The sequence below is a fragment of the Mizuhopecten yessoensis genome, unplaced genomic scaffold (genome assembly GCF_002113885.1).
Source record: "Mizuhopecten yessoensis strain PY_sf001 unplaced genomic scaffold, ASM211388v2 scaffold716321, whole genome shotgun sequence".
Classification (NCBI taxonomy): Eukaryota; Metazoa; Mollusca; class Bivalvia; order Pectinida; family Pectinidae; genus Mizuhopecten; species Mizuhopecten yessoensis.
This window is the reverse complement of record NW_018480058.1, coordinates 470,814-494,362: the sequence shown is the minus strand read 5'-3', so window position 1 is coordinate 494,362 and position 23,549 is coordinate 470,814. Positions and strand designations below refer to the sequence as shown.

Here is a 23,549-nt window from a genome sequence, read left to right as displayed (position 1 = left end):
CTGAAGAGGCGTTTCTGTACATTCTGGTTGTGTTCCCTTGTCATACTGGTGATAGCCACTAGAAACACATAGAAATTAAGCACTGATGCAAAACCAAAGCAAACATACACATTAATTACATCTTCTTTTCCAGACATTTCAACGTATGACTAAGTCTTTGTACATGTTGGCATCCTGTGTAGTCCATCTTTGAACGTTTTCAATGGGATTGATATCTTTTATTTTATTGGAGTTCCACTCATTGGCCCAAATGTGGCTCAAATCAGAGCTATAACAGTGATTCGTCTAAGTAAACCAATGTTTCAATAAGTCTAGCAATATCATTTACATTGTTAACATTTGTTGTATACAAGTACGGAAATCTTAATCCTGATCATTGGTTACATTGGTTACCATGAGTTCTCTTTCGATCCATATGTCCTTCAATGGTGGCGTAACTTTCTTTCCATCTCCTCATTCCTGGAAGAAAAATAGTATGTAGGCTGATGGTGACTTGCTGTGGGCAAAGTTTATGGTCCCATCATTATCTCACAAGGACAATTCTATATCCCTGTACATACGTCGCCATCATTATCTCACAGGGACAATTCTATATCCCTGTACATACATCACCGTCATTATCTCACAGGGACAATTCTATATCCCTGTACATACGTCAACATCATTATCTCACAGGGACAATTCTATATCCCTGTACAATATGAGTACGCATGTCTTTTGGTCAGGTTGTCATGACCACCGGTCACACTATGAGGACGTGACATTACTTGGATAAGACCTAGATTTACATGGCGGATGACAGATTAGGAAGCAGAATACGCTTATATAATTACATGTACTCTTTTGAGCACCTTGTCTTGTTCTAGTACATTTTGTAGGGTCTCCCTAATAATATCTCCTCTAGATCTGTTAATAGTTTTACAGAGTTTCATTGATTTTGAAATAAAATTGTGGTTTTGTATACAATTGTTTTCTATTTTTTCTTGGTTAAAAGATATTAATACATTGCTTGCGGTTTAAAAAACTGTTTTATGTGGCTATCACGAACATGCACAAAAAACAAATTAAACTTTCAAAATTTCATTTTTTTATTCTCCCATTCTAAAATAAAACCATTTAAATGATAACATTACACAAATATTTCTCAGTTGGTATGAAGCCTGAAAAAACGTCATCACGCTTGCATAATAGAGAATTGTGTAGTACAGATAAACAGGTTAATTTACACTGCAAACATGTCTGTGTCATCAAATCATGTGTTCACACCAAATGGTTGTCAAAAATTCTCACATACTTCATATCTTATTACACTTGCACACAACAACGTGTCATCAAATCATGCTAATTACACACATTTTAATGCAATTGAATAAAGTATGGCACCCAAATAATTAATAAACTTAAACTGGATATTTTTGTTTGATAGGAACAAATATTTCCACATAATGGCATGTTAATAAACCCTCTCTTGACTTCACATTATTTGCTTTGGTCTCAACAACCAATGACAGTCAGCAACATGTATTTTTTTCTGATAGAGTATAATTAAACATACCAAAGCATATCTACATATAGCTACTGTTGTCAAAAATGAAATATCTCTGCCATACTGATCTTTACCATAAGGAGGAAACATCCCACATTCTTAATCCCTAGCTCTAATTTACATGCCTTCTCACTCTAAAAAACAAACTGTATTTCTTTTTCAAGCCTCTCACATATTCAACTTTGTCTTTAATCCCACACCTAACTTTAATCCACCCTATGTATATAATTCACTACTGGTAGCTATATACATATGGCCCCACCATCTCTAAATTTCAACTATTACCATAATAGACCCCTCCCCCTCCCTGTAACTGTTAGCTATACAAGGCCTCACTTCCTTCCTTTAACATCCTCTTTAATCACCATAATAGACTCCTCCCCCATCCTGTAATTCACTACTTTTAGCTAAACAAAGCCCCAACTGCCTCCTTTCTTAATAATTTTTAATTACCATATTAGACTCCACCTCTTCCCTGTAAATCACTACTGGTAGCTATACAAGGCCCCACTTTCTTCCTTTAACATCCTCTTTAATTACCATAATAGACCCCTCCCCCATCCTGTAATTCACTACTGATAGCTATACAAGGCCCCAATTCCTTCCTTTACCAACCTATTTATTTACCATAATAGACCCCTCCCTCTCCCTGTAATTCATTACTATTAGCTATAAAAGACTCCAACTGCCTCCTTTCTTAATCATTTTTAATTACCATATTATACTCCACCTCTCTTTGTTATTCACTACTGGTAGCTATTCAAGGCCTCAACAATTTACCTTTAACATCCAATATAATTAACATATTAGACCCCTCCTCTCCTGTAGTCTACTACTGTAGCTATACTGTACAAGGCCTCAGTTTCCTTCCTTCCTTCATTATCAATTTTAATTACCATATTAGACCCCTCACTCTTTAATTCACCACCAATAGCTTTGAAAGGCCTCAGCTTCCTTCCTTTAACATCCACTTGAATTACCATATTAGACCCCTCCCTCTCACCGTAATTCTTAACTGATAGCTATTTCCCCCAGTTAATTATCAATATTCACTTCACTAAGCTATATTTGTTAATGTTGGTTACGATGAAAGGTAGCAGATTTATATAAGTGTACACATTTGTTTCTGTCTCCTATTCATTTATGTTCAATCATGTTTGTATAATGTACTGCATATGTTATGTGAATAAAACAAAATTTAACTAACTGATAGCTTTGCAAGGCCCCATCTTCCTTCCTTTAACATCCACTATAATTACCATATTAGACCCCTCCCTCTCTATTTAATTGACAATTTCCCACCCACCACTCCAAAATCTTTCTTTCACAACTTCAACTACTACATGCACATAAGTTGCCTTTCCAGTGTGTAATCAACTAAGGGAAACACTTGTAGATTGTACCTACCATCAATCAGGATCTAAACCTTTCTAATTCATACAATTCATTGTTGGTAACTATACCATAGGAACATTTAAGTGAACCCTGATTTCCCCCCATATAAATCACTGATCACTGTTTAACACTAAACAAGGAAATCAACCCCCATAAAGCGAGCATTTCACATTCTAAGTGTAGGTAGGTTGGGGTTTTAATCAGTGTGAAATGAAACTTTTGGCCAAACATGAACCTGTCAATAAAGAAAAATGCATTTGAAAATAATATAACATCACTGCACATTAATGTAATTAGTGTAATAACAATTTCATGCATTCATTAACATATCAAATGGAGATAGAAAGTTAGGAATAATAAAATAAAACAGAATATGAAATTTATAAATGGATAAAATGACGATATGTTTTCTTATTGAGGCCACCCAGCCCACAGGTCACCACTTTGCTTTCCACGTGTACCGTAACATCTTAGCTTGTGAAGGCTATAGCAGACAGCAGACAACGGTCATTTACTGATTAACCAATCTCCGACCAGACCCAACTATACTGGACAGTTGAATTGTTCAACAGGAAAAATCTCATGCTCAAACTCAGATTCTGTGCTCAAACCCAATAGCTTATTCCAGTGAAAAATTACTAAAAGAATTTTGAGACATAGCACCAAATCCTATTTCAATGTTAACACTTGTATTTTTGATTGAGTCACATGATTTAACAAGAGGCCCATGGGCCTTAACGGTCACCTGATATATTTATACAGAGAGTTGATTTTGTTTTTAACACGAACAGAAATATTATTAAAAGTGACAAAAAACATTAAAACCACTTTTTTCAATATCTAGCATACAGATTTAAGACTAAAAAGTATTTGAAACTAGCACCTCTGATTCTAAACAAGGAAAATGAAGACTTTTTAGCACGCTGACTCCTTTGGGCCCCACCCTACAGCCGTTGGGGGTAAGGGCTGGCTTAAAATTTTCAAAGTATCAAACTGTTAACTCAGGGTTATAATTCCAATCAAGTTATTAACATGTAATATTCAAAGCATCATTTGCAATTATAAACCATAAGAAATTTTGCCCCCCCCCCCCTCCTTCCCCAGGAGGTAAACGTGAGACCCTAGGGTCATAAACCTTAAGACCCTTGCATCTATGAAGAGTGTTTGATTCTACCATATCTGGGGTTTTGAGAAGAAGATTTTTGAAATTTCAGTCAATTCAACCCTTTTTGGCCCCATCCATCAGCCCCGGGGGGTCAGTCAGGGCTGATATGTGCATACCATCAAACTGCTATCCAATACTAATAATGCTAACCCAAATTGAATTACTTCCAATGGAAATTAAACAAATGTTGGTCCAAAATATGATTTTACCTTTATAAACTATAGTAAAGTTTACCCCCTCCCCAGGGGTAAACGTGAGACCCCAAGGTCAAGAAATTCACAATTTTGGTAAAGCACCTTAAGACCCTTCCATCTATGAAGAGTATTTGATTCTACCATATCTGGGTCTTGAAAAGAAGATTTTTGAAATTTTAGTCAATTTGACTCTTTTTGGCCCCGTCAGGCCCCTGGGGGCTGGGGACCAAACCCGCCACTAGTGTTGTTGACCTTTGGCCATGGAAGGTTTCTGAAAAATTTCATTGAAATTGGTTCAAGGGATTTTGAGAAGAAGTCGAAAATGTAAATTGTTTACGGACGCACGACGGACGACAAAAGGCGATCGCAATAGGTCACTTGAGACTTTGTCTCAGGTGACCTAAAGAGTTACAAGAAAGTTTGTTTTTGCACAAAATCTGTACTTATGCATGAGAACGTTTTTCTGAATACAGACCCAGTACTCATCATGATGTACACTTTTTTCAGATTTTTTAAAGACAAATATGTCTAAATAAGGAGACTTAGCTGGTACTTATGTGAAGTTCTAATCAAACTTAACCTCAAAACATTCACTGACATGTCACTGGCGATCTGTCTATATATAGTCGATAAGTACCACATATAACCAATGCTGGTAATATGCACTTACTCCATATATCCACCGACGACCAGTATAGCATTGTCTCCTTACAGACAGACAGCAGTGCAGTCGTCAGACACTGCCTGTTTACAAATACTTCCCAGTCCGTCAGTTCATCTTAGATACAGCATATCTATAACGCCACGAAGTCCCCCTGCTGAGCTCACATTTGATTGGTAGTCCTGATGCTTTTTCAGACTGTAAAGTGTGCATAGACATCAAAACACTGCACACAATCATACCAGGTCAAGCTGCAGTTACCTCCCTTTGCCCATAAAATATATAAACAATAACACAATTTGTTCTGGATGGAACCATATTTAAGCTTGTAAAACTCGGGTGTTATGAGGTCATGAGTTACACTTGACCTCTCCTGTTTGTAACTGTCAGCAACGGTCGGCAACGGTCAGCAACAGTCAGCTTTTGCATGCTTTCTTTTCCATTTCACTGGAGAATACATGTCGTCACACTCAGAATACTTGACATGTCCTCTGTTGTTCTGTGTCGCCATGGTTACCATGCCACCTGATATGTCACACATGGCTACATCACCATTTTATTTCTACAGAAACATGTTGCTATCCACGCAGGTTTAGCTGTGGTCACTGTCCTGTTTGATTTCAGTAGCGTTTGATTATGACTTTCCACATTGAATATTGACAGCTTGTCATTTCACCCATTGAGGTGATCAGAATCTGCTTGGGAAATTACACTACCCAGCTGTCTCGTAGCTGAGTGTGAAAGTCACTGTAAGCCCCATATTGTCTCATACAGATTGTATCTGAGTTAGAAGGTCGCTGTAAATCATAAAGATATACTTCTCAGCTTTCCTTAACTGGACCTGATGATTCTGGTGAGAATTTGGCCACTTTCACACCAGTCCCCCTGGACAGTACAGCTATGCTGTGTTCAGTGGTTCCCCCTGGTAGCTGTAGTTCAGCCCAGTTAGACAGGGTTGTTACCCACCAGGCGTCCATCAGTAAGATCCCGACCTCGCACTCTAAGTAACAGTAGATCTGAAAAGATACAAACAAGTATTAATTTTAAGGTACAAAAATGTCAAGGATAATTTAATGATGTCATTGGTTTAATTGAAACAATGACATCAATTGTTTTTCATTCTACAAGAATATTACAGATAAAATGGATGTGAATAGACAATTATTCCTGAGGGGATCATAAATAGGGGTATAAACTGAGATTCTCCTGAAGATTGATGTTGCCAAGGCTCGATCTGCCCAAGGTTTTACCCTAATTCGTGCTGTATGAGACAGCACTTCTCTATGCTCATCTAAAATACCTTTCTCCTTTAACGCTGAGATAACTTCATTGAAGAAATGAATTCTGCATATACCCTCCAACTACACTCTTTCCCCGAGAACTCCATGGTTATTTTGTTAACTCATTCCCCCCTGAAGACACATTTGAACTCCTCCAATCCAAAGGATGAAATAGTTCATTATGAAATTTCAGGGGTGAATGAGTTAATTGATGTTTTTGCTTAAAGGATGTGTCTAGCTGTGACCTACATATAAATTTGAACTTCTTAACGACTTTACTTAGCATACAGACAAATATGGTTTATATGTTGATACATTACTATTATACTACTTACTGCTAAACAATTTTGAATTTTTGTAAACCTTTTGCGATATTGGTCATGCATTTAGGTCCTTAAAGTAAATATATAGCCTTAATTGATAGATAGAGTTACTTCCCTTCGTCATTGTACTAGTAAACAGAGTGATCAGTTTATCTTACATGACTAGATACAAAAAGTTCTTTTTTAAAATGATACCTCCGTAACAAACAGACAAGTAATTATATGAAAATGAATGACACTAATGATTTAAACAAGTACATCTCGCAGCTAATATCTACAATAGCTCCAAGGATGAAATCGTGAATACCCTGGATACAAAAAGATTCAACAGACAAATACCCGAAGATCTAGAGAGGTCCTATCAAGATTTTATAGTCCAACTGTAGACTTTGCCTGCAGGTTTCTGCCTCCTGATCTGGTCACAACAGAGCTTTGCCCAGACTGGACTTCGAATAAGTTTTAGGAAATCCACATATAGCCAATATAAACTCTATTTTTAACAAAATCCACCATCCTGTCTCAAGCTAGTCACTTTCGCTGCAGGCTATAAGGATGCGTCAGCTGACCGTATTGTGTTTACACGAAGCAACAATAGTTGAGTAATGATTGACAAAACACATTTGACGTCTGGTGCAAAGATCAAGGTCAGGGTCATGGAAAACGGAAATTGACATCACAGACATGAAAGGTCACCAGGATATTGTCCAGGAGCTGGAGCCATCAATTTAGAATATGCTCCAACCAGAATGACTTCATCTAATACAGGGAGACATATTCTCCAATATTAACTTAACATGTTGCATAATTGATATTTTTCAGAGGACAACGAATCTGGAACCATGAATTATCAATTATCTAGATTTTCAATTATCTCTAGATTTATGAATAATTAATCAAATTAGATTATCTGTTAACACTTCTTGGATTCATTAGTGAGGTCAAGGACATTGAAGGAAATTTACTAAAAAACCAATGTCTTTCCACATTTCAATTTTTCTTCTTTTCAATTTCTAGTTTTCATTTATGCGTGAAGTAAAAAAAAGTATGAGATTTTCAAAAAAGAAATAATCAGTACCTATTGCTCTCACGGTAAATCGTAGCAGTAAAATTACTAATACAGTACAATGAAGACAGTAAAATAATCTACATCCTGTCCACATCCTGACTACAAGACAATCGTAATGTAGTTATCTCATGTCTCTGCCTCTCGTTCCTAATGATGATACATAATGTAGTAATAATTTGGTCCACACAATAGAACAGGAAGGTTATAGCTGTATGATTGCCATTTGTGTGGCTCAATTACATTTATTTACAGACGTTGAGATGCAGGATACAGTGATGCCTATAACGCAATGGAACATTTCAGTACCACGTCCAATGGGACTTGGAGTAAATTAAAGATGACGGCTCACAGAAGATTTTGAAGTCTAGCATCAATGATGCGATTAAGGTTTTAAGATAAAAAATCCTTAAAACTCAAGGTCATCAATTCCTGATATTAATGTAACCTTAGGTGAAGATGCAATGGGGCAATATAGAAATAAGGTGGAGCCAATACTGATCCGTTCACTTGACGACTAATTGATTTTTGCTTACTGCTACATTCCGCTTGATATATAACTTGTCAGAGAAAAACATAATATCAAGCAAAATAGGATACAAAATGATAATGTGTTTTTTTCCGACATTTTCAGCCGTCAAAACCATGATTGACCTAATTATATGTCCAAGTGATGAAGTAATAGCAGATAAGATAATTCAATAACAAAATGTTTGAATATAACATATCATAAACATGATTACCACAGGTGAGCTGCAAATACAAGCACACCAAAAACTTATAGGTGAAAACATAACATGAGTAACAAACCAGGAAAAAAGTTGAAACAGGTTTGCGATTGGAGTAGCTCCTCGACATGTGACCTACGCTGGTCTGTTAAACACATTGCCTCTCGTCAAGTCCAGATGTGTAAGAAATCTAACCCTCCATTCTGTTTACACCTGTGCTAGTTCCTGCAGAACGGTAGGGGGTGGAAACACTTTGTGAAGACTTTATGCAATAACAAGTGCCAATGGGCTATGGGCAAAGTGGAACTCTTCAATGTTTTCAAGACAAAATGTAATTGCCAATTTCATGGAGGCAGCATTTTGTCGGTGTATTTCATTTTTAGACACACCCTCTGTAACAGCCTCATTACCATTACCAGAGTCTATAAAGATTGCGAACTATTGACGTAACTGGGGTTCTCAGGCAATAACATATATAGCCAACTCCCAGTCATTTCTCTAAAATACCTGAACGTTATTTTTGTAATAATTATAGTTAAACCTGAGCACTTCTTTATAAGCAAAACCATTATTTCCAGTTCTAAACTTAAGTGTTGTTAGAGAAAGTACTATAAATTGGCTTATTGCAGTCACATAACAGACAAGGGCTGATGTTTTTGTTCTGCTTTTTAAAAAAAATCATGCTGATAGCTTTTTCATTACAAAATCTGCTACAACTGAAACATTAATATTGTATGAACATAAAATCTAAATACTGCGCACAATATTTTACCATATAGCCTTTTCTGCTGGGTTAGATTTACGAGATAGCAGTTCGAGATTTGGATCAAGACTTTTCACGATTTGGCAATGGGGTGGGACAAGGGCAGTAACCCATTAAAATGAGTCATCACCTGGCCTCCACCCCTGTAGCAATGGAAGTCATTATAAATCCTAAAGTAGCCGTCTGATGTTTAAAAGCTCGCTAAATTACATACCTGTGTCCGATTAACAGGTGTATGTTGCCAATTGTATCACTAGAAGTTTAACCATCCTACAAAGATTTGTCTCATTACCAAATCTGTTTTGAATGCATTCGCGTATCATCTATCTTAACGCAGCAATAGTAACAATGCCAAACTCAGAAAAAGCTCAATTAAAGGGTGCATTTTTCAAATCTTTCTCCAAATACAAAATTTGCTGAAAAAAATACTGCATAAAAGCTCCTTCTCTCGGGAAGTGCTCCGTGGAAAATCTCTGAAGATTTGCTTAGGGAGAGATATCTCATTTGAGGCTTTTTGAGTTAGAATCTATATAACACTGACTTAACAAAAATGTGCTGACAAGAAGAAAGGAAAGTTGAAAGAGACGTTGGACAGAAAAAAATAAAAGGAAGAAAGGATTGAAGGATTTAAGGAAGGTCTAAGTAAGAATAGATGGTTTCTTAGAAACACAAAAGATATTCTACTGATAAACGGCTACCCTTCGTGCAGCTGGTCCACCAGGCTTTGACAAAATGAAATGGAAATTATGACCACAAACCTAATGTTACATTACATAACTCTGTTTGTGCTAGTCTGCCCAGCACAGAATCGGCTAACAGGGACCTCTGCGGGGCAAAATGGATATAACCATCCAGTAATCTACCATAAACAAGGTCCTGTATGGAAACTTCAACATAATATGTCTGACAGGTCCAATAACATAAAATACATCCGACAGCCACTCAACAAGGTTACCAATATGATACAGTCAGATAACGCAACAGAGCACGGCTTAATTCACCATCTTACATGATCATCCGTCAATATCACTGTACTTTTCTAATATAATATCATGTGTTTCATAAATAGCATCCTCACGTTACTCGCTATAATATATAGAGTATATGCTTGAGTTAAAGCAAGTAAAAACCCATGCCAAAATGTTTATCACATGACCCCATCCTTCAACTAACTGGAAATCTCACCATTAGAGAATGCTAGAAACTAATTTTAAAGATTTGGCTGAACTTTTAGTTCTTTTTTTATCATCTTGTAGCATTAGTTGCATATCTTGTATAATTAGTCTTGTTTCTGGACCAGCAAGAGTACTTTTTAACACATTAAACAAGTGAGGAGAAGGTCAGAAGGAACAGCCAGCCCCATTGGATCACCAGATGATATCCAGAGACTTAAAGAATACAAAAAACCTGGTGTCCAATGATATAATTAGAAAGTGTCCAATGATATAATCAGAAAGTTTCCAATGATATAATCAGAAACATAACAATAAGGAGATACCATTACATAATATCCACAGTTCTTCAATTCTGTTAAAATAATTACACCAAATATTTTCTTTTACAGAAAATATTGTTTTTTAATATTATCCTATTTTAAAACCTAAATGTTGGAGATTATTTTTTATGCCTCAGAATGTCCATCAACCAAGCTCATACTTTAATAAGAATATAGTATAGATAAGAAAACAAGTAAGGCAACTATGATACCCTTCAATTTGGAAGAGGTTTGTATGAAAAAATAAACAAAGGGCAATAACTCTGTATAAAGAGGGGCACAAGTCTCTGTTTCAGTAGACACTGAAAACGTTCCTATGCAACATTCATCAAGTCACTGCTATGTGAAGTTAAACACAACCAACAAAGGAAATACTGAACAATTGTAGGTGATGGAGTATACAAGATATATATATATATAGTCTCCTTGACAACGTGATGTATGGTAAACAAAGGGTCATACCTCTGTGTAGAGTAGGGAATGTAATTTCATTCTAGTATGAGACATTGCATCATCTCAAGATGTACTCACTAGCAAAATCTTGCGATTGTAGATGACAAAGTGTATAAGGTATGACAATGTGACACACTGACACACAATAGAGAGACCAGTGTAATCTCCTCTGGTGAGTGCGGTGGAGAATCATTAAAAAGGGATGAAAACTAATATAAAGTCATATTTTAAACTGCTTTATAGAATTATTCAAATTAATAAATCATGACATAAAATTGTATTACAGCTTTACTCTTTGTCATACCCTCTGCTTTATTTACCCCCCCCCCCCCTCATCCCCTTTTACTTCTGTGACTCACTTCTCAATCATAGCTAGTCTCTTGATGTCCCCAATCTGATCAATGCTTTAATAGGCTTAACTAATGAAGACCAAGATCACATCTATCTACCCTAAATCACATGACCATTCTTGGTACACATTATCCCCTCTTGTTGGAGCTCTCTAGTAATGAAGAACAACAAAGTTAATGCCATCTTGAGGAGATTAGGCTTGTGGTCTATGGAGGAAAATTGATTAAAAACCTATCGATCTCTTGGAAGTAAGACAATTTCTTGTGTCCCCTGTTTATCCTTTACAGAATAAAATTAACAATTTCACTGAAAGCAGTAAAATGGATATATCTCCAGCAATTTCACTTTCTTTGAATTAAAAAGCATGCATGCTTTTATTTCCATTGAGTTACCGAGAATACCATTTATATGTATTTGGTAAGATTTGTATCCGTCTAATTGTATTCCAATCTATCAGTAATACAGTAGATGTATAGGACAATGTTAACAGACTGACAGAGGCATCACGTATGTGGGATGGCCATCACAATATGCTGGTCAATACTTCAAACACAATAAAACAAAAGAATAACAACTTTGTAAGATGGGGTCATGGACTGAAACTTACTTGAACTGTGAAGTATTCCCTCCAAAATGGAAGACATTAACAGCCAGGTTAAAAACCAGTAAACCAGTCAACATAAGTAGGTTATATCATCAAGTCAATGAGTATTACAGTAGATAAGTAATCTTATTAATTGACAGGCTTGATCGAGGTAGATATAATATGTTGTCAACACTCAGTTTAGCGAACTTTTATCAGGGTAGATGTTGTCAACATTAATTAAGTGAACTTAATATTGTCAACACTCAAAATCAGATTAATGAAATTGGATCAGGTAAGATATTGTAATTTTTTTTATAAGTGAGCTCTGATCAAGTTAGTATTTATTGTCAATATACAGTCAAGTGAGCTTAAGCAGCTGGTACCTGGTAGATATTAAATGTCATCACTAGGTTAAGTGAACTATGATCAGGTTAGATAATGTCAACATTGATCAAGTGAACTTTTAATCAAGGTAGATATGGCCAACACTCAATTATTAGTGAACTTTGATTAAGGAAGATATTATTAACATTCAGTAAAGTGAACTTTGATCCAAGTACATATTGTTGACAATCAGTTTAGTGATCTTTGATCAAGGTAGATATTGTCAACACTGAATTAAGTGATCTCTGATCAAGGTAGATATTGTCAACACTGAGTTAAGTGATCTTTAATCAAGGTAGATATTGTTGACACTGAGTTAAGTGAATTTTAATCAAGGTAGATATTGTTGAAACTGATTTAAGCTAATTTTGAGTAAGGTAGATATTGTCAACACTGAGTTAAGTGATCTTTTATCAAGGTAGATATTGTTGAAACTGACTTAAGCTAACTTTGAGTAAGGCAGATAGTGTTGACACTGAGTTAAGTGATTTTTAATCAAGGTAGATATTGTTGAAACTGACTTCAGCCAACTTTGAGTAAGGTAGATATTGCTGACACTGAGTTAAGTGATTTTTAATCAAGGTAGATATTGTTGAAACTGACTTAAGCTAACTTTGAGTTAGGTAGATATTGTCAACACTGAGTTAAGTGATCTTTAATCAAGGTAGATATTGTTGAAACTGACTTCAGCCAACTTTGAGTAAGGTAGATATTGCTGACACTGAGTTAAGTGATTTTTAATCAAGGTAGATATTGTTGAAACTGACTTAAGCTAATTTTGAGTAAGGTAGATATTGTCAACACTGAGTTAATGATCTTTTATCAAGGTAGATATTGTTGAAACTGACTTAAGATAACTTTGAGTAAGGCAGATAGTGTTGACACTGAGTTAAGTGATCTCTGATCAAGGTAGATATTGTTGAAACTGACTTAAGCTAACTTTGAGTATGGTAGATATTGTCAACACCGAGTTAAGTGATTTTTAATCAAGGTAGATATTGTTGAAACTGGCTTAAGCTAACTTTGAGTAAGGTAGATATTGTCAACACTGAGTTAAGTGATTTTTAATCAAGGTAGATATTGTTGACACTGAGTTAAGTGATCTTTAATCAAGGTAGATATTGTTGAAACTGACTTAAGCTAACTTTGAATAAGGTAGATATTGTTGACACTCAGTTAACCTTGATCAAGGAAGATATTGTCAATGATCAGTTAAGTGATCTTTGATTAAGGTAGATATTGTTGACACTCTGTTAAGAGATTCGGAGAGACTCCTGGTCAGTAGGAGTTGTCAATCTTATACATGATTTTACTGCCTGGGATTATAATACTGTATTTCAGAAAATTTTAGTTATAAGACTAACCAACGGATTTGTTTGATATTCCTATGCAGCATAACAGATATATATATATATATTCTGGGAAAATTATTGCTTGTTTATCTGACATTTGTCCATAACTATTTTTGATTTTTTTTAAGACTATATTGAAATCTGAAACATTGGCTGCCTAGATTCAGCAAAGTCTAAAGAAAGCAAAAATCGGCAATACACTTGTATAGTGGAACCACTATAAAAAGTATCAGTACTACTAAAGGCAGACTCTGTAATTTGTTAATAGATTTTAAAACACTCTGGCTAACTGTATCATCACTGACTATTGATGAAATGTTTAACTGATCATTTTAGAACCCATAACGTTTCACTCACAAAGATGTGCATGCTTTCAACTTGTCACCACCAAACGTTTGAACGACTAAATGAGATGGATGGACACAAAAACGGCACCACTTATACATAATAGCGTGCTGTCTTTACTCGTTGATGAATATTTCATCTCGAGTTCTCCGGACATAAGTCGGAAGCCTACCGATGGTGTCTAAATTGAGCACCTGGCAAAAAAAGAGGATAGTGAATCGTAGGGAAACAAGCACTTGTCATGCAAAACACTTGTGTATTTCATTGATCAGCCTGGCATTGTATCTCCATCAAATTTGTTATCATGAAAATATGACATATTTACCTAAAGATTTAGACACAAAGTCACTTCTAAAAACGGTCTGATGTTGATTGATTGGCCGACGTCGTGGCGACAGGATATTGGGATAATTAGCGGCAATGATTCCAAACCGATATTTACTGTACTCAGGTGCTGTGATGACACAGAGATTATCTATGATGGATATCATAGCTCAAAATTAGTACACATCATAGCAGGAGAGTTGTTATCGAAAAGAAAATGTCACGTCAATATTTGCTGATGGAGTTGATTTCATGACCAGATCATTAAACAGGTCTGTCAAACAAAGCTTCCTAAGTTGAAATACACAGAACATGTACAATTCACACTTGTTCTTTCTTGACCAGTCTGCAGCCATTCAGCAAAATATTCCACAATTTCTACCATTTAATCACTTTCACTTCAGCAGTAATGATAATGAATCACCATCATATATATATCACGTATGAGCCATAAGGAGAGATACTGCGGATATCAAATGTGTTCAAATATTTGCTGAAGGATAGTTCATGGTTTAAAACAATGCATTTCCAAGGTTACCATAACAAGGCAGAGTATTGCAAGGCAATCCATAGTCCCCCATCGATCATTTCCAAGGTTACCATAACAAGGCAGAGTATTGCAAGGCCATCCATAGTCCCCCATCGATAATTAAAATGTATTTCTATATTTAACAATCAGTACACCTATGTAAGGAAGCATAGGTCACAGTGGGGATATAGTGACCTAGTACTTCTTGCACTCATCCCCGGATGTCCTTGTACACCAAATCTGGTTATTCCAGGTGAAATAGTATAGAAGATATGCCTCGGAGGAACTTTTTCAAAAGTTAAGGTCGAAGGTCAAAGCATATGTCACAGTGAGGTCCTAGTGACCGTCTTCTTACACTCTGCACGCTGCACGCTGCCATCCCAAGATGTCCTTGTACACCAAATCTGGTTACTCCAGGTGAAGAGTATAGAAGATATGTCCCGGACAAACTTCTTGGATGGAAGGATGGAAGGATGGAAGGATGGATGGAAGGACGGACCGACCGAGNCCCCCCCAGTGGGGGACTAAAAACAAGAACATGAATGGAAGGAGACTTAAAAACTAGAAACTAGGTAGCCAAAATCTACATCAAGCACATGAAATTGCAAAAATATTCACTGAAACATTCTTAATGACTTAAAGAGTAACGATGTTGATTGTAAAACAGCCCTCGGTGTTCATGTTGGGTGTATGTGTGGTTTGTGGCCGTCAATAAACTTCAGTGCCTTTGTTGTGCGAGTAAGATAATGAACAATTATTGTTGAATTTTATTCCTGTCTGCATATATTAGGGTTCTACAAATCTACTCTGTGCCAACTAATTAAATTGTATACTGGCAGAATTAGTAAACAGCAATGGAAGCTAATTGAATTAATGAATTTTAAGGAAAACCATTTAAGAACAAAATTTTAAAGAACCAGATTTTTAAAATTTTGTTTTGCTGCATGCAACGCGACACCATCCCTGAAACAATCGTGTGCTATCAGATATTGTCCTAAGAAAAAATATACATAAACATTCTGTAAGTGTGAACTTCTTTATACTGGTCTACCAGTATTGGTAAGAAGAACAAATACATTGCAACCAAAAGTGACACAAACAGACATGAAACTCCTGATGTGTACCTCTGTTGTATTGTGCTTTCATATATAATATATTGTCTGTATATGTACCACAATGTATGTCTGGGCCAACCCCTTTATATAATATTGTCTATATATGTACCACAATGTGTCTGGGCAGACCCCTTTATATAATATTGTCTATATATGTACAACAATGTGTCTGGGCCGACCCCTTTATATAATATTGTCTATATATGTACAACAATGTATGTCTGGGCCGACCCCTTTATAAAATATTGTCTATATATGTACCACAATGTATGTCTGGGCCGACCCCTTTATATAATATTGTCTATATATGTACCAATATGTATCTGGGCCAACCCTTTTATATAATATTGTCTATATATACATTTGTATGTACCACAATGTATGTCTGGGCTTACCCCTTTATATGATATTGTCTATATATGTACCACAATGTGTCTTGGCCGACCCCTTTATATAATATTGTCTATATATGTACCACTATGTCTCTGGGCCGACCCCTTTATATGAAATTGTCTATATATGTACCACAATGTGTCTGGGCCGACCCTTTTATATAATATTGTCTATATATGTACCACTATGTGTCTGGGTCGACCCTTTTATATGATATTGTCTATATATGTACCAAAATGTGTCTGGGCCGACCATTTTATATAATATTGTCTATATATGTACCACTATGTGTCTGGCTGACCCCTTTATATGATATTGTCTATATATGTACCACAATGTATATGTCTTGGCCGACCCCTTTATATGATATTGTCTATATATGTACCACAATGTGTCTGGGCCGACCCTTTTATATGATATTGTCTATATATGTACCACAATGTATGTCTGGGCCGACCCTTTTATATAATATTGTCTATATATGTACCACAATGTCTCTGGGCCGACCCCTTTATATGATATTGTCTATATATGTACCACAATGTCTTTGGGCCGACCCCTTTATATAATATGGTCTATATATGTACCACTATGTGTCTGGGTCGACCCCTTTATACAATATTGTCTATATATGTACCACAATGTATGTCTGGCCTGACCCCTTTATATAATATTGTCTATATATGTACCACAATGTATGTCTGGGCCGACCCCTTTATATAATATTGTCTATATATGTACCACAATGTCTCTGGGCCGACCCCTTTATATGATATTGTCTCTATATGTACAACAATGTGTCTGGGCCGACCCTTTTAATGATATTGTCTATATATGTACCACAATGTATGTCTGGGCCGACCCCTTTATATAATATTGTCTATATATGTACAACAATGTGTCTGGGCTGTCCCCTTTATATAATATATTGTCTATATATGTACCACAATGTATGTCTGGGCCGACCCTTTTATATAATATTGTCTATATATGTACCACAATGTCTCTCGGCCGACCCCTTTATATGATATTGTCTCTATATGTACAACAATGTGTCTGGGCCGACCCTTTTAATGATATTGTCTATATATGTCCCACACTGTATGTCTGGGCCGACCCCTTTATATAATTTTGTCTATATATGTACCACAATGTATGTCTGGGCTGACCCCTTTATATAATATTGTCTATATATGTACAACAATGTGTCTGGGCTGACCCCTTTATATAATATATTGTCTATATATGTACCACAATGTATGTCTGGGCCGACCCCTTTATATAATATTGTCTATATATGTACCACAATGTATGTCTGGGCTGACCCCTTTATATAATATTGTCTATATATGTACAACAATGTACGTCTGGGCCGACCCCTTTATATAATATTGTCTATATATGTACAACAATGTACGTCTGGGCCGACCCCTTTATATAATATTGTCTATATATGTACCACTATGTGTCTGGGCCAACCCCTTTATATAATATTGTCTATATATGTACCACTATGTATGTCTGGGTCGACCCCTTTATATAATATTATCTATATATGTACCACAATGTATGTCTGGGCTGACCCCTTTATATGATATTATCTATATATGTACCACAATGTGTCTGGGCTGACCCCTTTATATAATATTATCTATATATGTACCACAATGTATGTCTGGGCAGACCCCTTTACATAATATTATCTATATATGTACCACAATGTGTCTGGGCTGACCCCTTTATATAATATTGTCTATATATGTACCACTATGTATGTCTGGGCTGCACCTCGAGTCTAACACTAGTCTTCATATCACACCATTTTTTCCTACAGATCCTCTGTAAACTGTAGAACCTGACTTGAGTATATCTAAAAGACGTCATCTGTGTCAGAAATAGAAGCTAAATGAACACTTCAATAAAAATAAATATTTTCAAAGAGAAAGTATGCAATGAAAAAATAAGGATAAAATAATTGGTAAAAAATTAACAATCAGCAATTGGAATTAGATCTGTCAGTTATATTTTTTTCACAATTGTCCTTCACCTGATTTTCACTAAATGATGAATCATCCCTCCAGATTCTGACTAATTAATGAGCTCAAACAAACAACATCTCCTGAAAAAAATGGATGGTAGCATTTCTCTTATTCTCCATATACACCTGGGGGAGCTTATGAATATTCATAAGTCTGTATAGACCAGGTTAATGAAGTTAATTCCACAATGGCGATTTAACAGAAAATAGGGACCAACACGAACCAATATTGATAAAACAAACAATTAACGGACACATAAACGACATATGCCAGAAAGCTGATAAGGTCAGATAGCCAAATTGATGTAAATGGGTCATGGAAATTAATTTTTGATTCCAGGAAAAGTATCAAAATGTTTGCATTACCAAACAATGGATGGCAAAAAAAAAAATGAATGATTAATCCCCATTTGTATTATTTACTACATCACAACAGCGAGTTTCCTTCTATGGGGTCCACAAAAACATCCATGTTTACAACCAAGTCACAATGAGGCTGCATCAGCCAGAAATCCTACCAACCTTACAACACAATTTTGCACAAAAGACTAATGTCTTTATAGGTGTGTATGAATCATATTTGTTTTAGGACTTAGATCTGTATAGGTATTAAAACCTATGTTGGTTCATGAACACACATCACTACAAGATGATCTGCAGTTTGTGGTGGATGGGCTGCTTGTCTGATGTGTAATAGAGTCTGATAGCTGATACTTAGTATTATTATTATAGCAGACAATGGAGAAATAGTCCAATACAGCTGACATTAAATGATTTATCAAATGGTTCATTGTTGGTCATTACATAACCATTATAAAATCATAGGACTTAAAATCTGTAGTGATGACCTATATTTAACTACGCCCATTTTGGCAATGGTCAGAATCACTGTGGTAGAACTTTGCAGCAGTCCACTTCACTCAGCCTCAACTTATTCTGGCAATTGACCAATAAGAATTCAATTTTTTTTTCTTGAATATTGCATGCAAAGTAGACAGGGAGAAGAACAGAATCAGTTGGGTCTGTAACAACTGTTTATACAATATATGGAGATAGTCTCGGGTTCGGGTCTGTTAATCGCTACGGTGCTGCCCCCTATGATAGGTTGTCACAGTAACGACCTCTTGCTGTCATATATATATACCTATCCATATTGACTTCACGCAAACAATCTTCTGTATGCAGCTCAGTCCTGCATAAACAACGTAGTTTTCTGGCACCAACTGTCGTGCATTAAAAAGTAAATCACAGGAAATTATAACAGTCTGCGAGAATGGGTAAATACCAGTAATATGTTTGACTTAGAACTTTAGTCTGGTCGTAAAAATTTGCAGCATCACAGATTTCTTCCTGACATTTTGACATACAAATTATGCACTGGATTGCCAGGAGAAACCTCAAAGTGAGCTCCCATGCTCGGTAAGACTTACCACAGCATGAAATGGATGCGGACCATCTGATTGCTATATGCGTGTGGAACGTGGAACTTTTCGGAGGATTTCTGATTGACAGTTAAATGATATTATTCCTATTTATTGAGGTAAACTACAGACATGAATTCTGGACAGCAGAGTCCAAACATCATTCAAAAGAAAAATAACTCGCTCAAAACCGTAAGGCGTCAAATGTTGTCTTTATGCTAGGTTTAGAATTACTTTGTCAAAAATGCTATCATAAAATAATTGACAGTTAAGATACTATATAAATAACACTGCCTACAACCACAGAGCTGATATTACTCCAAACTGTTCTGGGCTTGGGTGAGTGACCAAGGTACAGAGCCACAGAGCCGGTATTACTCCAAACTGTTCTGGGCTTGGGCGAGTGACCAAGGTACACAGCCACAGAGCTAGTATTACCCCAAACTGTTCTGGGCTTGGGTGGGTGACCAAGGGACATAGCCACAGAGCTGGTATTACTCCAACCTGTTCTGGGCTTGGGTGAGTGACCAAGGTACGCAGCCACAGAGCTAGTATTACTCCAAACTGTGCTGGGCTTGGGTGAGTGACCAAGGTACACAGCCACGGAGCTAGTATTACTCCAAACTGTTCTGGGCTTGGGCGAGTGACCAAGGTACACAGCCACAGAGCTGATATTGCTCCAAACTGTTCTGGGCTTGGGTGAGTGACCAAGATACACAGCCACAGAGCTGGTATTACTCCAACCTGTTCTGGGCTTGGGTGGGTGACCAAGGGACAGAGCCACAGAGCTGGTATTACTCCAAACTGTTCGGCTTGGGTGAGTGACCAAGGTACATAGCCACAGAGCTGATACTACTCCAAACTGTTCTGGGCTTGGGTGAGCGACCAAGGTACACAGCCACAGAGCTAGTATTACTCCAAGCTGTTCTGGGCTTGGGTGGGTGACCAAGGGACAGAGCCACAGAGCTGGTATTACTCCAAACTGTTCGGCTTGGGTGAGTGACCAAGGTTCATAGCCACAGAGCTAATAGTACTCCAAACTGTTCTGGGCTTGGGTGAGCGACCAAGGTACACAGCCACAGAGCTAGTATTACCCCAAACTGTTCTGGGCTTGGGTGGGTGACCAAGGGACATAGCCACAGAGCTGGTATTACTCCAAACTGTTCGGCTTGGGTGAGTGACCAAGGTTCATAGCCACAGAGCTAATAGTACTCCAAACTGTTCTGGGCTTGGGTGAGGGACCAAGGTACACAGCCACAGAGCTGGTATTACTCCTAACTGTTCTGGGCTTGGGTGAGTGACCAAGATACACAGCCACAGAGCTGGTATTACTCCAGACTGTTCTGGGCTTGGGTGAGTGACCAAGATACACAGCCACAGAGCTGGTATTACTCCAACCTGTTCTGGGCTTGGGTGGGTGACCAAGGTACACAGCCACAGAGCTGGCATTACTCCAAACTGTTCTGGGCTTGGGTGCGTGACCAGGGTACATAGCCACAGAGCTGGTATTACTCCAACCTGTTCTGGGCTTGGGTGAGTGACCAAGGAACACAGCCACAGAGCTAGTATTACTCCAAGCTGTTCTGGGCTTGGGTGAGTGACCAAGGAACACAGCCACAGAGCTAGTATTACTCCAAGCTGTTCTGGGCTTGGGTGAGTGACCAAGGAACACAGCCACAGAGCTAGTATTACTCCAAGCTGTTCTGGGCTTGGGTGAGTGACCAAGGCACACAGCCACAGAGCTAGTATTACTCCAAGCTGTTCTGGGCTTGGGTGGGTGACCAAGGGACATAGCCACAGAGCTGGTATTACTCCAAACTGTGCTGGGGTTGGGTGAGTGACCAATGTACACAGCCACAGAGCTGGTATTACTCCGAACTGTTCTGATAAATAACACTGCCTACAACCACAGAGCTGATATTACTCCAAACTGTTCCGGGCTTGGGTGAGTGACCAAGGTACACAGCCACAGAGCGAGTATTACTCCAAACTGGTCTGGGCTTGGGTGGGTGACCAAGGTACACTGCTATCAGCTTTAAATTACTCCAAACTGTTCTGGGCTTGGGTGAGCGACCAAGGTACACAGCCACAGAGCTAGTATTACCCCAAACTGTTCTGGGCTTGGGTGAGTGACCAGGGTACACAGCCACAGAGCTAGTATTACTCCAGACTGTTCTGGGCTTGGGTGAGTGACCAAGGGACACAGCCACAGAGCTGGTATTACTCCGAACAAGATACTATATAAATAACACTGCCTACAACCACAGAGCTGATATTACTCCAAACTGTTCGGGGCTTGGGTGAGTGACCAAGGTACACAGCCACGGAGCTAGTATTACTCCAAACTGTTCTGGGCTGGGGTGATTGACCAAGGTACACAGCCACAGAGCTGGTATTACTCCTAACTGTTCTGGGCTTGGGGGAGTGACCAAGGTACACAGCCACAGAGCTAGTATTACTCCAGACTGTTCTGGGCTTGGGTGAGTGACCAAGGGACACAGCCACAGAGCTGGTATTACTCCAACCTGTTCTGGGCTTGGGTGAGTGACCAAGGTACAGAGCATAACACTGCCTACAACCACAGAGCTGATATTACTCCAAACTGTTCTGGGCTCGGGTGAGTGACCAAGGTACACAGCCACAGGGCTAGTATTACTCCAAACTGTTCTGGGCTGGGGTGAGTGACCAAGGTACACAGCCACAGGGCTAGTATTACTCCAAACTGTTCTGGGCTTTGGTGAGTGACCAAGGTACACAGCCACAGAGCTAGAATTACTCCAAACTGTTCTGGGCTTGGGTGGGTGACCAAGGTACACTGCTATCAGCTTTAATGAACTTTGAATCCTAAATGTACTTTTGAAACTCAACTTACAAGTAAATTTTTAGGTAATTAATTTTGTCTAGACTTTAATGAAAACGTTAACTTAACAATATTTCTATTTCTTATGTTAAGAATCAAATTAACATAACATTCCAATTAATTAATTAATTAATTCATATATTTAAAAAGAAGATCAAAAGTTCTTCAATATGTTTATTCATGATTTTCTATAAACTGTTGTCATATCAATCTATCATATGGGAGTAACAACAGATAACTATCTACCATCTTCTAACAAAAAAATCAAATATACTGTATGGTTAAGTTAACGTTGTCAGCATTACCATGTAAATAATATTCACTGAACTGACTGACAATCACCCCTTAAATTTCACAATGAACTATTCCAACCTTTGAATTGGAAGAGTTAAAATGTGTCTTCTGGGGTGAATTAATTAATGACAATTGATTATATAGTTAAAAAATGATAACTAAACCAATTGACTTGAATAGACTTGGGGATTTTGATACCTCATACTCAATATGTTACTGATCTCCTATTTTACCTATAATATCTTCCAACTTTTCCCCAAAACCTTCCAGGCAGATTTCCAGTAAAGAGTCTTTAAACCAGTACAATCGTTGACAGTCTGCCTCCTAAACCCCCTACAGAAGTAAAGAAGTACAATTCTCCAGAGAAGTATAGAAATGTCTGATATCAACCCTATACTCATATACAAACCAAGGTGGTGTTAATATGGTTTTGTCTGCAGATTTTTTTTTACAGCTGTCAAAATTAAGTTTCAGAATTCTCCTGTAATTAG

The 23,549-nt window shown here is 37.4% G+C and overlaps 2 protein-coding genes across 7 annotated transcripts in view; both read right to left on the bottom strand.

The window, feature by feature from the left end:
- Nucleotides 1-4,646: 4,646 nt before the first annotated feature.
- The window catches only part of LOC110443021 (zinc finger CCCH domain-containing protein 10-like), a 138,277-nt gene continuing 119,374 nt past the window's right edge, over nucleotides 4,647-23,549 (bottom strand). For all 6 annotated transcript variants that reach the window (XM_021486965.1, XM_021486966.1, XM_021486963.1 and 3 more), the window contains one exon: nucleotides 4,647-5,977. The gene's annotated coding sequence lies outside the window, so the exon portion shown is untranslated. The remainder of the gene's footprint in view (nucleotides 5,978-23,549) is intronic.
- LOC110443019 (foot protein 1 variant 1-like) lies at nucleotides 5,783-21,696 on the bottom strand. The gene is made up of 3 exons (XM_021486960.1): nucleotides 21,066-21,696; nucleotides 20,203-20,894; nucleotides 5,783-5,977 (listed from the first exon to the last, which is right to left on the bottom strand). The coding sequence occupies exons 1-3, from the start codon at nucleotides 21,694-21,696 to the stop codon at nucleotides 5,783-5,785; spliced, it is 1,518 nt and encodes a 505-aa protein (XP_021342635.1).

What these genes read in the sequence shown, in the direction of transcription:
- LOC110443019 (XM_021486960.1), bottom strand. Translation starts at nt 21,696, where the DNA reads ATGTCCCTTGGTCACCCACCCAAGCCCAGAACAGCTTGGAGTAATACT. An exon ending in TCACTCACCCAAGCCGAACA is followed by an intron (nt 20,895 to 21,065) that starts GTTTGGAGTAAT and finishes CACTCACCCAAG; the next exon opens with CCGAACAGTTTGGAGTAATA. An exon ending in GTAATATCAGCTCTGTGGTT is followed by an intron (nt 5,978 to 20,202) that starts GTAGGCAGTGTT and finishes GTATCTTTTCAG; the next exon opens with ATCTACTGTTACTTAGAGTG.